The following is a 16,659-nucleotide window of genomic DNA, read 5'->3' as shown; positions in this document are numbered from 1 at the left end:
GCGAGCGAGCAGTTGTTGATGTTGGGGTTTTTTGGCTTGCACCCCTAGATCCTCTGTAGCTGCACATACATCACGGCCGTATACGTACAGTACAAATGTACCTCTGTGTACCGTACGGACGGAACTAGCTTGCTAGCTAGCTATTGTGTACGTCCGCAGCAAGCAAGGACCACAGATTTTACATAACTTCTGATTGGCTCAATTGTCGGTCAATATGAGGACAGAAACCAATCACTGTTTATTTGACATTCTTTCACAAGTTAAGTACAAAGGGATTTTTCATCTCTGTGCACGAACTTTGAAAACATGGAAGTAGGTACTGAAACAAGTAAACCACGAAGAATAAAGGCCTTATTATCATCTTTCTTGAAAGGAGTTTCACGTAAAAGGTAAGGATGTTACTCGTATGTATTAAGTTTTATTTTGAACAGTTGTAGGCCTTGAATTATGGCTCTGATCAAGACTGAAGGATGCATGGTGTATGTCAATATAAGTGCGACCAGCCCGAATTACCGAACGCGAAGCTCCCACTGTTGGAAGTTTTTCTATGTGAAGGAGCGCCCCATTGCCGGGGTTAGATTCTAGTGTGTCACGAACATATTTTGCACCCATCTGATTCCAACAGTAACCATCCATCATTAATACCCAAATACTAGGGTTAATTTTCATACAAGCTTGCATGAAGCGAATGCGCGGAGCTGCTGCGGCAGCAGCAGCCACGACGATCGGTGCCGGTAATTGGTACGGGTGCAGGCATCGACACTGCACTGGTCATTGCACCGGTGCGGTGCCCGCCGCGCCCCCTTGCCCGCCCCACGGCCCGTCGTCGGCCGGCGCGGCACGGCGTAGTCTTGACCAACAAGTAGGCCCTATGTCTAATTCCGCGAAAAACTTCTCATTTATAGTTTTGACATTTGCTGGGTCAGTTTTTCGCTTCTTTAACGTTAGACAGCTACAGATGCAGACACCATTTGATACATACCGGTATGTATCAATGGTGTCTGTCTTACTAAAGAAGCGAAAAACTGACCCAGCAAATGTCAAAACTATAAATGAGAAGTTTTTCGCGGAATTAGACATACTTATTGGTCAAGACATAGTCAGGTGTGTCACAATTTTAAATACAAGTAGGGCCTAGGGCGCGGGCCTAGCTAGGGAGGGTAGGGCCCCACCCCAGTCATGCACTTACGGCCCTCTCGGTGGGAGATTACTGAATTTTACCATAATCGAGCAGTGCATGTGAAGTCGAGTAGATTCTAAACCATACCTGGCTGGTACCTACCGTGGTTATATGGCCTACAAACTTTAGAGGTCTAGTTCTATAATAGATGTCTGTGGGTCAACTTAGCCGAGTTTACCCGCTTGGCTGAGTTTACCCATATGATAACTATGTATTTGTTTTGATTAAAACTCAATTTTTGTCAAAACAAATAGATGGAATTGACAATTGACGGTAATCCTATTTTTTTTCCCGACATAACCGTGCAACAATTATTTCAGAAAAATATTTGGAACAGAGTATTCACTAGCACAAGTCATATACCCAAGTTTCATTCTTGGGCAATAAAGAAAAATGTGAGAAATGCTTTTTTAAAGTCAAAATTTTCTGTTTTGGAAGCTAAATCACAGGTTTATTCTCAATAAAATCCCAAATAAGTAACATTGCGAGAAAGAGAATAGCTTCTTCTTCAATTTGCTGTATAGATTTTATCATTTGGTAGCTTCTGAGGCAAGATATTGCGATTGTCCTGCAATACTTCCTCAGCGGTTTTGCGTAAACACATTGCTTACTTTATGCAAATTAGGCAGCGAGGTCAAAAGCTTTTGGTGAGTTCATTGCAATGTAGTGGTAAACTTTCGTCCTTCATTCATGATTTTAAATTAGATATACTAAATGAATGGATGCTGTATATCTCAAGCAGGGATCACTAATCACTAGAGGGCATATATGTCCACTGTCCTCGCGCAAAATTATTCTGTGAAATAATGGTAAAAAAAAATCCTCTAAGATCTTATCGCGATCCGTCAGACTGTTACCGTACCATCTACACAGTTACCGATTCACGGGCAGCCACTACATGCACACACACACACACACTCACTGACACAAGCCTGATGCCTGCGCGGGTGGTTACACAAATTGCGATGAGGTGGTGGCAGCGGATGGATGAAGGAGGCATAAAGATATTTACATGATTGTTGTGGCTCACTAGGATGTTCAAAAATGGAAGCTATTGTATAAGCAGACTTCCTCACGCTTTGCCCCATAATCATGGCAATTTTTCTGTGATGCAACAGCATAAATGTAAAGCTTGATAATCCTGTAGTGGGGAGCAAAGACATGCGATATTGCACAGTGTTTGATGTGTCAAAATCACAGTGTGAGGCGGGCTTCAGTCACATTATCACTTGTCACACGGCATTCCATACATCAAGAGGAGCTCGCCTGCTGCTCAGTTTGTGGTGGTTCATGGGATATCACCTTGGCATACAGGGAATGAGGTACCGATAATATAGGGCTGTAAAGTGCATGACTGCCAAAACACTTATTGAAACTTGTGTTATAAGAAAGCGTCATTTATGCTATAATTATAATTGATATAGAAAAGTAATTTTAGTGTGCCCAGGGAATGCCTATTGTACAATATTTATATGAGGTTTTGTTCAATTTTTGTACACGATTGCTTAATCACGCAGTTTCTCCATTGTTCCTCAAAAGCCCAGGCATTTGGTTTCAGTATTCTTTTGCTTTTGTCTCACCTGCACAGCGCAAGAAAGACATAGGTGCCGTTTTCGGCATCAACAATTTGGTGTAGCTACTCCCAATAACTTTCCACAGCTTTGAGCTATGACCACTAAACTCACACCACAGGTACATAACCTAAAAATGCCTGTTGAGTTCGAATGTGGGTGTAGTCTGTCAAGATGAAATGTAAAAAGTCAATGAACTTGCCCTGACAAGTACTGTACTCGCAGTATTGTGGTGTATTCTCAATAACTTTCCACTGATCTGAGCTATGACGATCAAACTCACACCACAGGTACATCACCTAAAGATGCCAGTCAAGGCTAAATATGGTTAAGTCGGACAAGGCAAAGGTCAATGAGCTTACATCGAAAAGTGCCTCAAGTTTCATGTTTGAGATTGGCATGTGGCCTGCAAACACTTTCCCCAAATTTTGGAATATTGTATGCACTGGGGTAGTGTTGTGTCAAGTTTGTGAATATAACTTTGTATATATTTATCATGATGCCTAACATATCATTGAATATCAGCGTTTTCTATATTTTTTCCTGTAACCCTGCAATTTATGTGTTTAAATGGCATCTATTTTTATGCCTCCGCCACGAAGTGGTGCCAGAGGCATTATGTTTTCGGGTTGTCCGTCCGTCCGTACGTACGTCCGTACGTCCGTCCGCTTTCGTTTACGCGATAACTTGAGTAATATGTACTGGAATTTTACCAAACTTGGTCCAAGTATGAAGTATGATGGGGCAACGATTTGATAAGATTTTGGGTGAAATCGGCTAAAGGTCAAAGGTCAAGGTCAAATCATGAAATTGTATCCGTTTACGCGATAACTCAAGACTGTATGGAGCAAATTTCACCAAACTTTGTTGGAGGATGATGTATGATGGGAAAATTACTTGATTAGTTTTTCAGTGAAATCGGACAGAGGTCAAAGGTCAAAGATCAAGGTCAAATCCTAAAATTTATCTGTTTATGTGATAACTCAAAACTGGATGAAGCAGCTTTCACCAAACTTGGTCCAAGGATGATGTATGATGAGACAATTAGTTGAGTAGATTCTAGTGACATTGACAAGAGGTCAAAGGTCAAAAGGTCAAGGTCAAATGCTAAAAATGTTGCTATTTCCCCCATATCTATGCAATGCCCGCAGTTATTTTCTTGAAACTTAGTGTAGACATGTACTACTGCGTAAGGATTCTCCAGAGAGAGTTTCATGTCATAAGGTCAAAGGTCAAAAGGTCAAAGGTTAGGTGAAAATGTTGCAATATCACTTTTCTCGCAAATGGTTCAATGTATCTTCATGGAACATGGTACATATGCATGTACTGACTGGCAGGGATTATCTAGGGAATTTAGGGGTCATGGGTCAATAGTCAGGGGTTCAAAGGTCAAGGTCAACTCCTCAAAATGTTACTACTGTATTTCCCTCATACATGTATACTAGTATATGCAATGATTGCATTATTAGTTTTAAAAGTGTTTAATATATGTACATGTATTACTTGATGGAGATTCTCTTGGAAATTTCCAGCCAGAAGGTCAAAGGTCAAAGGTTAAGGGTCAAAGGTCAGGTTTAAATGAAAAAAAAAATTGTACTGTAATGACACTCTTTCTTCATACCTTGAAAATTATACTCAATGCATTTCATAAACTTATAATAAGGTCGGTCAGAAGTCAAGTAAAAATTTTCAATTCCCCAAATATGTGTACATGCACGCTTTTTAGAGACAATTATAGCAAACCCAGTTCGTGGAAAGTGAACATTCAAGATATTTCTGACAAACCTGTTATTTCGATATTTTGCCAGTTATGTGAAACTGTCATCACACATTGTCAAGACATTGTACTATACACCTATTGGGAGAATCATGCATTATGGCGGAGGCATCAGTCGCCGTAGCGACATTTCTAGTTTAATCCATATTTCCTATCGTAATCTAGGAATGACAGTGAAACAGAACCAGTCGGAGAGATTCCTGGTGGTGTTACAGAGACTGAAGTCAAAGATGACTTTGTAGTCATTGAAAACTTGGTTCCCCAAAGTGATGAGCAGAGCAGCACTGCATTGCCTCAAAATCGCCAAGCCTTCTTCAAGAGAGTGGAAACCTTTTCTGTATCCTTCTTATAGAACAACAGTGTGCGTTTATAATGGCTGAAGGATTGTACATTCCAGTTCTTCATTCTAAAAAGATGCAGCAAGCAGATATATTTGCATGTGAAAAGTAACTGACATTCACAACAAACTACATTTACATCGTGTTTACAAAATCATAATGCTTTGTAAATTGTGCATAGTGAATTCGTTTTCAGAGTTCCATGTCACCAATTGATTGTGGGAATATTACCAGAATGACAAATTTTCAGTATTTAACATAGAATGCTCACAAGGGACTCTTAGCTCAGTGAATGTTATGGACCATATGTCATTCATGCTGGCATTCAGTGGCAAGTGGAACATTGACAAAATCAAAGAATTGTCATTTTAGTGGAGTTTGCACTAAGTCCAAGAAAGTATAAGTAGCTGGGATAGAAATCGTTGTCTTATGATGACATACAAGTAGCATAAAGACTTGTCACTTTTCAGTTTATTAAGATAATATTAGTGTTAGTAAGTCCGTTTAAATTTATGTTTAGTGACAGAAAATGATCTTGTTCTTAGCCAAGCATTAAACATGAACATGAGACTCTGAACAGGGCATTTTACAATACCTTCAAATAGATTTGTCATGACTCATTACATCATGGTTACTTGTGATCGGTTTCTTTCTGTTATGTATGTCTATGTTTATATGTGTGGATGGCAACATATCTGTATCACTTTGTTTCTAGCACTAGATATAATGCAACTGAAAAGAAAGAAATTATTACATGTATGTCTTTAACAGTAACTATTTTCAGACATCGACTTGGTTTGCCAAGCCTGAGGCTGTATCTCCTCTCCGATGTGCCCAGTTTGGTTGGGAGAATATTGGTGTTGACTCCCTGAAATGTGTCACCTGCAAGGAGGTGCTCTACGGAGGTCTTCCCCCCAAGTGGGAAGCAGACTCCTGTAAGACTTCATGTATGAAACTTGTATTAGAGGTTTTTGAGGTCTGCTAAAGTTTTGTCTGTCATCATCTATCACCTATGTACTGGGATCCAAGACAAATATTAATTATTCTGGATAATTATTGCGTGAAAATCTTATAATGGTGACTCTCAAGGCTCTTTCAAAATGAAACATACAATTGTAAGCAAGAGAAATAGACAATAGTTATCTTTAAGTCACTTTAATCAAGGAGTGATGTACTACTCCCTCCCCATCTCACTCCTTTTTCTCTTATTCTTTATAAGGCAGAAAAGAATAGAAAGAAAATGAATATCATAGATAATAAGTCAGAGTGTTATGATATTGTATAGCTGACATGCATCAGAAGTGGTTTAGACTTGCGTAAGTAACTTACATCCTCCAAGACAGCGAAGCTATATTGGTGAGCTTGCAGAGAGACTCGAATTGTCAAATTTTTTTAATAGTAGTTTATCTATCCAGTTAACCTTGTCAAAAGATATTTTCATGACCCCTTGATAGTAAAACTTCTATTGTATCATAATTAGAACTATCACAGAGAAGTGTAATTATGCCTAAAAAAAAAAGTGACTAAGGAAAATTGTGAAATTATACCTGCGCTTCATAACTTGATTTGTTACAATATCTTTAAATGTGACACATATTTCAACATTTTTGATATCTTGGAATAAATAAATCTGTATGGACCAACAGTTAAATCCAAAATAATGTGAACATCAAATAGTGGCTTGATTTATCAATATAAAATGTTTTATTTTTCATTTGTGTGTATTTGCTGCCAAGGATTTGGTGAAATGGGTCTGATGTGAAATATATATCTTTGTATGTGTACATGCTATGCTTATCAAATAGAAATTTTACTGTGACTGTCTTTTGCTTATCATTTGTTCCTGTCATGACAAGAATCATTTAATTTTTTGCAGATAAGAATGCATGCAAGAAACTGGAAGATGCCCTGCAAAATGGGCACAGTAAGATTTGTCCATGGCCAAGCAATCCTTCACCAGGTATGTGACCTTACTCTTGACCTCTGGTCATCCTGTCTGTTTTAGAGTCATGGTGATGGGGGTTTGACAGCTAGAATCTATTTTCACAAGCCCATTGCACAAATACTATATACTGCTGTTTCTTATGTACTGCTGTTTGATGAAACTCTTCAACATTATGTATGTCATGATGAAAAAATAAAAGTTCACTGCTGAAAGATTGTCAACCTGCATTTTACTACATGCAAACGTCAGTTTACCTTCATCCACAAAAAAAAGAAGAACAAAAATGGATACTCCATAGTGCATAGCGTTATGTGAGTTTGGCTGTCACTTATTCTAATAGATTATATTCGTTATACATTTCTAAAGCGTGTGAGGACACTGTCTAGATTATGTCACTACCACTTTTCAGAGTACACCAGAGCCCTTTTTACACTTGTGTTTCTTAACCCTGGACTTTCTCTGACCCAGGACTATCGTTAGTCCCGTACCAATTTCTTCAGCTTTTTACACTGGCCAATTAGTCCCGTACTATCTCTTGTCCGGGGTTAAGGAGAAAACTGACCTTTTTACACTCGTATTTCTTAGCCCCAGACTTTCCAAACCACATGAATATTCATGATTACGCTGTGCACTGTACACGTACACGCACGCACCGGCAGCACTTGATTACCTCGTTTCTGATTGGCCAGTAGGTGTCGGACTTCGTCTCCGTCGCTTAGCCCCGGATTATTTTTTCGTTCTGTTTACACTCACTTGCTTGGCACCGCAGTTGCGGTGCTAACCCTGCTATTTTGCAGGGCCAGATAGTACAGGATTATCGGTGGGGCTAGCCCACTTTGGCAAAAACGAGTGTAAACAGAAAGTGGGCTAAGGATAGTCCCGTACCAACGGTGGGGCTAAGGCCCCCCCTTAGCCCCACCGTTGGTACGGGACTAAGCAAAAATTTACAAGTGTAAAAAGCCCTCAGGTTCTGTCTTCTTCTCTGAAGGGATGGTGATATAGCTTCTTTCTCAATGTAATACAATTATTTTTAGTCATTGTATAATTTCCGTAATTTGTGTCAAATAGCAAACAAGCCAGATTATTGAAAAACCAGTGGATATTCATATGATTTGCGTGATTGCAGACATGGTTATACAATACATTGTTTACTGCATGATATACTGCGGGTTGTGGAAAATTTGTATCTGTAGAGAATTTAATGCTCTGTTATGAAATATTTCAATTTTGTTGCACCACCACACAAAGCTGTGGAGTTTTTAAATCTGTAGCAAAAAGTGATCATTATTTTTTGACGTTCTTGTTGTTGCTTTTTTTTTCAGCATCGTTCCTAGAGGTACAGCTCCTAAACCACAGTGAGGCAGAGCGCGCCTTTCTCCATCGTGTCTCTTCCATACGCTGCTTTGGTGCCAAGATGCCTGCCGTCGATAGCTCTTTCCTTCCTCAGGTTTGTAGAAAAAGCCTGTGGAACATCATATGAAATGCAGCCCATCAGTAAACGTAGAAAAGATATTTAGAAAAGATATTTAACCATTTACATGTACATATATGTGCCCAGACGCTTAGATTAACTTGCCAAACTTTGTCATCAACATTCATTAATATTTCCAAACTTTACCTAGTTGAAAAGTCAGCAAGCCCACAAGTCTAGCAATGTCTCTCAATCTACCAAGAAGGCCAAGGTGGCATAATAAGGATTAGGGGGATTAGGTAATGTGTAATCTTTGACAGTTAATTTCCAGACATTTGTGCTTATTGGCGAAGAAAGCACACCAGCATGCATGCCAGTTGGCAGACAAAGCACTATTTTATATATAGGTATATTATAATCATATGAACATCTGTTGATCAGTACTGTGTGCAACTGCAGGCAATTGCTAGATGTTTGAAAGTTATGTTCAGGAAGTATCAATGTCTGCAATGGAAATATTAATCTTGTTTGGTTAGATCTCGTGTAACTAGTGCTAATTTTGTTCAAGGGCACTGCCTGGCAAGGATTCTGTTTTGTTTGTTTTGGTTTTTGTTTTTTGATATGTGACAGACTCACCACTCGTAAACATACGTCACAGCCACTTTCAAAAATTCAAACAGACTCTAGAAGAGGGCAACATTTGTGCAACATTTGCCAGGTTGACACTCTGTATCAATGTATCATTGATGCAATCATCGTGCAACATAGATCAATATATTGCTGGCCCCCGCATGCACCAAGTCGCAACCACTGTGCATGTGTGATAATATACTGGTAGCTGGGCTATACCTGCTGTACAGTGTATGTGCGTGCAGCTAATACTTTACAATTGTAGATACAGTGGACCTAATGATATAAAAGCAACAACTATTGAATGTACATGTATCATTAAAGGCGCAATCAGAGGAAAGTCAGGCATGAAATTTATATACTTGATAAATTTTGCAAATGCCATTAAATCATGTGGCTTTCTCTTCACAGAGATTATAGCTATACTATAGATATTTCATTGGCATGTGTTTTTAAAACAAAGAGAGATGCACAAAAATTCTGTAGCATTTTTTATCTGATTTTGAATTAAAGCCCAAACAAAGTTCTGGTATGCCTGCAAAAGTTGTCAAATTTTGCTCCAAAATGTGAACGTATGCCTAGGAAATGTGCGGAATAACGCTGTAATAACAAGATATTCGATGGGTAAGGACGAAAATGGGATATATTAACCAAAAACATTCAGTCTCGGAACTTACCCGAACGGGGTCAGGCTAGACTCGGACTCGGGAATAACTCGGCCTCGCTTTGCTTGACGGCGGGATGAGTTGTACTGCTACTGGTTTTCCCTCTGGATTGTACAGTACTATGCACACGGGAGCGGCCTGTATAAACTACATTGTAGCGTTCTGGCTACTCGCAGTAATGGTCCGAGTTGTTACAACACGCGCATCAAAAACCTCTTTGGCGCGCATGCAAAATTAGTGTGCGCCTCTCAAGCACCTCTAAAAACAATCAAAGACAATTGATGAACAACAACAAAAACTTCAAAGACTGCGCATCTCAGCAACTGAGGTGATGTGCGTATTATAAAGCGTCTTTGCTAGTAGGCTTGAGGACCGCGCGCTGTCCATTTGTTTTGTACAGGATTAGCACGCACTTTCCTGTCTGCTCAGTAAGGCCTCGTTTGGCCTGTGCCCGTAGTATTATAGAGTAGGCTACTGATGAACATGGCGATCACGAACTGTGTGTAAATTGTCTGAAATAGGGTCGAGTTTTCCCTGAGACCGAGTTAGTCTGGAGCCTTCTGGAATAAAAGTCGGTTTACCGACTTTTATTATTTTTCTCAAAATACTCCAAAACGACTCATCATTCCGGCAAACCGCGTCAGCCAGGTAAGTTTCTTTGTAGACTCTTTCGATATATTGCAAGCAAATATGAAATGGTGCCAGACGGGTTCTCAAGCCCTTACCAGAACTTAGTTTTCACTTTAAATGCATGTGGCTGTTCTAAGCTATGAGAAGTGATTGTCAGAATTCGGGCTTGGTTTTACATCAAATGCATCATACTGGCTAGGTAACACTGATAGGCACTGACTTCTATGATGTCTTCTTAAAAGATTGACTCTACCTTCTATCTCTGTATTTTGAAATGTTCAGGAGAGCTCAACAGAGGAGGGAAGTGATTCAGTATCTAGACTTGTCACAGGAGTTTTGGGGGAGCAGCCCACAAGTGACTACAAGGACAGGATAGAGCTGGTGTGCATCCTTGCTCTATGTGGCTGGTCAAGAAGGTTAATGTTTGTGTAATTTTAATGTCAGTAGAGTCCATTAAGCTTTTTCGGAATGTAGCAATTTGTTTTGTAGTGTGTACCATATTTGGAGAATGTATTTAGTTGATTCTGTTATAACATTTTAGTATAATATACTTTAATACTTTATGCCAAGCTAGGCATACACCTGTAATTGCAAACCACATCATTTGTGTCCACGTTGTAACATACAATATTGATTACACCCTGGCTGTATAAGCATTGTTCAGTATGCTGATCTTTTGAATGTATCCAAAGGGGGTAGTGATGATTATGACTCAGAGAATTTATCATCCCTATTGAATATCATGGGTTCATGGTTACTTTATATGTTAATGTGATCAAGCAATAATGATAGGTTTACAGTTACTACAGTTACTACAGAGTGTGTGGATTGTAGTTGTAAATATTAATGAAGAAAAGGTTAACTTTTAGCAGCATAATTTCATTAACCTGTATTGATTCATTACTATTATCACACCCTGTCAGTGGACTCAGTACTTTAGGTCTGCACTGTGCTACTCACATGTTCAACTCGGAACATTGAAAAATATTTGTAACCAAGTGGGACAAATATTTGTCTGTGTACTGTCAATGTCAATCATGTTCACCTAGGGAACTATTGGTATGGATGTATTGAAGACAGCATTGGACAGATGTTGCCCACCAAGCAAGTGCAGGAATTTCTAGTTCATAGGTTTTGATTGTTGTTGTTGTTGTCTCTGTCAGTTCTTCAGAGGATTCAGACAGCCCCACTATGATGTGTGAGTATTGTCGTCGCACCATCGGTCTCTGGAACTTTGCACCGTATGGAGAGGGAGGGTCAGAGAAGAAAGATGCCACGATTGACACCCCAGAGCCTGCACCAAAGAGGTTGAAGGTACACGTAGAACAGTATTATCTACTCATGGAGGCTCATTGGATATCAATAGGACCACAGACTCTAAGTCTTGATGTCCTTGGTTTGAGTCCCATCGTCAGCAGCAATGGTGTACCCTAGGCAAGGCATTTTATGCTCATTGCTGGGAAGGGAGTCATCAGTCCTATGATTACATAGTCGGTGTCAAAATTGATTTCCTATCCTGAGTTGATTGAGTGTGTTATATTCATACTTAGATGTTCAGCAATTGTTACAGTTCTCTGTTTGACACCCAATGTCAGCATGGTGGCCGACACCATGTCTAGCTTCTTCTTGTTTTTATGAGGAAAAATAGGGCCCTATTGAGAGTAATGTGCCCCAACCAGCACTAGTATCAAATCAACTGATATTATGAACAAATCAACTGATATTATGAACAAATCAAATGACATTACTATCTAAACTTATACTAATGAAATGTCTCCATGATGGAGTTCATAATCGTTTCCATAGAGGAGCTCATAACAAAAAATAAGTCACCACAAGGGAGCTCATATAACAGAACAAACTATAAAAGCACTTGGAGAGCACAGACCTCTGCCAAGCCAACATCTCATTTCCACAAAACACGCATGCAATTTCCCAATATAGAAGCCCTTTGTTTACATCATCAGCAGAGCACGCGTTTTAGTGCGCATATGTAAACCTCCAGTATGCGCAGCTAAAACTCCCAAGTTCATTGACCTGATATGCCAAAAGATAAGAAATCCTTCAAAATCCATGAAAATTTCTGGATCACTACCAAAACTTAATCATCTGCTCCTTGTGTCATTATTGTTTGTTTTTTTCCCCCGCAAGTTCATTCAAATCCGTTCGCAATTTTTTGAGTTATTTTGCAAACAGACAAACCAACGCCAATGATCACTTAAAGGGATCATATAGTTTTGGTTGAGACCTAATTTCAGGTTTCTAACTTTTTTGGTGAGATAATGAGAAACCTCTTATCAAATATGAAAGAGCATGTAATTCTATGAGGAATTCAACGTTTATTTGATAAAAATTGGTTTTGAAATGGCTGAGATATCCAAAAAAGAGCGATTGTGATCAAGTGTGGGACTCACAATTTATTACGATTGCTTTGTTTTACTTTGTTTTTGGATGTTTCAGTCATTCCAAACCCAATTTTCATCAAATAAACTTTGAATTCCTCTTAAAATGGTATGCTCTGTACTATATCATAAGTGTTTTCTTGCTATCTTGCAAAAAGTTAAAAGCCCAATTCTCATCTCCACCAATACTGTACCATCCCTGTAACCTCCTCCTTCCTTGGCAGAGGTAGTAAGATTATGACATAGTCTCCACATTGCAACTCATGCCTAGCTTTGTAAGTTGAATTATGAGTTGAATTCCATTTCCTGTTCTAAAAGCATACATTTGGGTGGCAAATACATTAACATTTGAGAATATTTGTCAGACGTTTGAAGTACTGTAAAGTATTATGAAGATAATGATTCAGTCCTTTATGTGCAGGTAACGCTAGCCTTCAGCAGGTATCAGTATTTTGATCTGCACAGGGTCTGTAAAGTAGAGAGCAAAAATTACAGAGAATGACATGATCATTGAGCAGCATATTTTAGTCAGTATCTCTGTTGCAACTTCTAGGTGAACAAAGGCCCACTGAATCCCATAGAAGAGCACAGAAGCTGGTGCCCGTGGACCAAGCCTACAACGTCCACCTTCCGTGTGAGTTCTCTGCCCAAACAGACTGACCAGGCCGAGGAGGTGACCCTCCGTCCAGCCTGGCAGGAGCTTCTTGTCTTGCTCCAGCGGAGATCAAGTCCAGGGAAAGTAGCCTCAGATGGACCTCTGACCAACAAGGCTATGGTGAGTGCATTAGTCTGACTGACCAAATCAATGAAAAACAATACACTGACATGTTCGTAATAATTCCTGATTTGAGATAAAATACCCCTCCACTGTCATGTGACTTGAATTGTGTAAATCAAATCAAATCAAATCAGATCAGACATAGAACCAAGAAGTCATGAAATGCAAGAAGTGCCACATGTTCAGATGAGATGGTAATTTTGGTTGCATCTGCATATGCAAATCAAATGTGAAAATAAGTAGAACTTAAAGTTCTGCAACTCTCTTATTTTATGTCCAATTGTACTGAACCATCAACCATTCCATTCCATTTGTCTGATTTTACTCTCTTTATCTACATCAAGGTAATCATGGAGTGCCCTCTGGCTTTAATAGTTGAGTCTTATCATAATTGAATTTTCATTGTCAAGGCATAAATGAAAGAAATCTTTCATTCATTTGAAACTTCATTTAAAGGTGTCAAAAAAACACACCCCTTGATGAAACTTTGGTCACCAGAGTTACGGCAAATAAATTTGAAATTAAGAAGTACTTGGGGATATAAAGACAGTAGCCCTTCAAGTTCCATTTCTCTTTGTCAGGAGATAAATTTTACTATTCAAAGGACTATATGAATGATATAATGGTCCATAAGTTTTATTTATCATTGTTCTGTTAAACCATTTTGCCGGAGAGAGAATATCACTGTTACATATCAAGCAGAGTCACTGTGGAGATGTTGCTCACAAGAAAATATACATTTGATTATGTTTAATTTAAGTGTAAAAAAATGGGGAGTACTACAGAAAAGAATTTTTAAAGATTGGGAAAATGCATCTTCAAAGACAGATGAGTTTATCACTGTGTACACATCAAACAAAATTGACTTAGAATATTGTTTGGTGAGAAATAGTTAATGTTTACCAGATGCACTTCTGTTGGTATACTGATTTTTTCATAATGATTTATGTGCATTGCTTGTTACAGTCACAGTCAAGCTTGAAGTATCCAAGAGTCAAATGATATTTGGATTGATCATGGAAGTCAGCAAATCAAATTCCTGAAATATGCCACTTCTATATTTCAGTTCTTTTTCAAATATTCTAATTCATAGCAAACTTACAGCATCAATCAAGTAATTTCAGGAGAGGAAGATGCTTTCATACTTCTTATCATTTCTACCTCTTTGATTCTCATCAAACCCAGACTCCTCCAAGCCAAGCATGGAAGGTGGTGAGAAGGATCGCAAACTTCTGGCAGAGTCACGGCACCAATCGGAAGACGTGATGGTTTCTCAGTAACCAGCCAGCTTTGTCATAGTCTCCCTGAAGAGCAATGAGCTCAACGTGAGCTCCTCCCAAGAACAATGCACAGGGTTAGAGGTCACTCCTATCACCCCTACGCCGAAATATGTGATGATGGAGAAACCTGCAGTGACACAGGATATGATGGCCCTGATTACATTTTCTCAGAGAGAGTGTGTTGCTGAGGCTTTCTAGTAACAGCCTTCATTTTAGTTCTCACAAAGCCTGTAATATTCCTGCAATCAACAATCTAGTTTTCTAGATTTAAGACTTCACTTTGCCAGTCTTAGCATCTAGGAGACTAATTTTCTTTTTTAAAGCAGATACTTCTGTAATAACAGTATCAATTTCTCCATGGTTACACATTGATAATCAGTGGATGAAAGTATTTTTCCCTTATATGATCATCATCTTTTAGAATTACAATGGGTGCATGTAGTTGGTAACTAGTAGTCTTTCCAATGTTACACAGTACTTCTTCAACTCTCTCTCTCTCTCTCTCTCTCTCTCTCTGTTCTTATTCCCATCCTTGTACTGTGTTTCTTTTTTTTTTTCTTTCTCTTCAACTCTTTGTATTTCATTCTTGATGCCTGTAGCCTCTTCAGATAAGTGACCAATCTTCTGTCTGAAAAATTCATTCCAATATGAGGAGAAATGTACCCTAACAGGTACTTGAGTCTGCCTGCAAATCATGCTGATAAAATCAGCAGAGTGGAGATGAAACACAAACCTGTAAGGATTAAAAGAGTGATAACACAAGCATCCCCTGGATTTCACGCTACCAACTTCTACTTCACTATGTCTCTTCTTTAACTTTGTGTTACATAAATGCTTTGCACATGGCAAAGAAGGGGGGAGAGTGTTAATTTCATTACCTTTTCTGCAATGATTAGAATGAAAATTTAATATTAGATAATCATCATGTGAGTTTCTACACACTCTATCCATTTAAACATAGCATTTATTTTGTTTAAATTGTCTTCTTCCAGTACATAACTCTAAGCCGACTGATTTAAGTCACTGCACACAAGCTTACTGTGTTGTGTTAAGTTGACAAACAAACTTTACATCATAGTAAGTTCTGTGCTGTGCTTCTGTTTATGACAAGAGCCAGAAATTGTCATTCACAGACTGGCAAAGTTAGAATATGTGCCATACAGGCAACTCCCATCATAACAAAGTCCTCATGACAGGCAGTTTTCTTTCATTATATCAACATTTTGTTAAAGCTGGACAAATAATAAGTAAACAAAGACATGTAGATAATTTTGGACCTGAATTTGTACTTCATTGTAACTAAATTAGATACTGAGGCTCCCTGATGGCTATATACTGATCACACTTGGGACTGATTTTAGCCGTTGCAGGATTCAGTAATGTTGAGGATGAAAGTAACTGATTCTTTAATGTGTCTGTTGTTACTGCTTGTATGGACAATTACTATGATTAAAATTTTGTATGAAAACAGCTTTGAGTTTTTCTGTGTTCTGTAAGTTTTTGTATGTCTAACCAGTCTCTTGGGTTTGAGATATCAAGTGATCTATAGGGACAAGTGAATCGTGATTGCTTCTTGGCATTTGTAGATGAGTAAATGTCATAAAATATATGCTACGGCAGAATGACAACATAGATGTTAACAGTGGAAAAATGAGTCTTTGGTTGGTGGGGAGATCTTTTGGGATTCGTTGTTGTGTGATGCGTTACTAGGGGTTGTGAAATCAATCTGCTGACTTTGGTATAATTGTGTCAGATTGTATCAAGTGTCTTTGATAGAAAATACTGATTGCCTTATGAAACATTCTTTTGCAGCTCTACGTATACTAACCTCGCGTCAGTGTATTGAATTCAATTCAATAGTCACAACACAGTAATAGTTTCTTGACAGTATTTCATGTAATGGTACCTTTAAAAGTACAATCTGCAGTTCATCAAGCATGCATGGATCAATATTTCCAGATTGTACATTGCACTCATTAGAATAAGGATGATCTACACTTTTGAAAAATGACTTGAATACGGAATTTGCACCCTCTTTTTGAAAATGTTATT

The 16,659-nt window shown here is 38.6% G+C and overlaps 1 protein-coding gene across 2 annotated transcripts; it reads left to right on the top strand.

Annotated features, from left to right (window-relative positions):
- The first annotated feature begins 278 nt into the window (after positions 1-278).
- Positions 279-16,173, top strand: LOC140246082 (zinc finger C3HC-type protein 1-like). Of its 2 annotated transcripts, none has more exons than XM_072325528.1 (9): positions 279-389; positions 4,694-4,865; positions 5,651-5,801; positions 6,743-6,826; positions 8,134-8,258; positions 10,430-10,563; positions 11,311-11,461; positions 13,103-13,324; positions 14,513-16,173. In XM_072325528.1, the coding sequence occupies exons 1-9, from the start codon at positions 307-309 to the stop codon at positions 14,591-14,593; spliced, it is 1,203 nt and encodes a 400-aa protein (XP_072181629.1). In that variant the 5' UTR covers positions 279-306; the 3' UTR covers positions 14,594-16,173. The 2 variants fall into 2 exon arrangements, with proteins under 2 accessions (XP_072181629.1, XP_072181630.1); XM_072325529.1 differs by lacking the exon at positions 279-389 and adding an exon at positions 2,463-2,502 and having other exon boundaries at positions 14,513-16,172.
- Positions 16,174-16,659: the final 486 nt, after the last annotated feature.

The sequence above is a fragment of the Diadema setosum genome, chromosome 2 (assembly GCF_964275005.1).
Source record: "Diadema setosum chromosome 2, eeDiaSeto1, whole genome shotgun sequence".
Taxonomy (NCBI): domain Eukaryota; kingdom Metazoa; phylum Echinodermata; class Echinoidea; order Diadematoida; family Diadematidae; genus Diadema; species Diadema setosum.
The sequence above is the reverse complement of the archived record's forward strand: the minus strand, read 5'-3'. Positions and strand labels throughout refer to the sequence as shown.

Coding starts and splice junctions, on each gene's coding strand:
- LOC140246082 (XM_072325528.1), top strand. CDS start 307: ATGGAAGTAGGTACTGAAACAAGTAAACCACGAAGAATAAAGGCCTTA. Junction 390..4,693: donor AAAGGAGTTTCACGTAAAAG/GTAAGGATGTTA, acceptor ATCGTAATCTAG/GAATGACAGTGAAACAGAAC. Junction 10,564..11,310: donor CTATGTGGCTGGTCAAGAAG/GTTAATGTTTGT, acceptor TGTCTCTGTCAG/TTCTTCAGAGGATTCAGACA.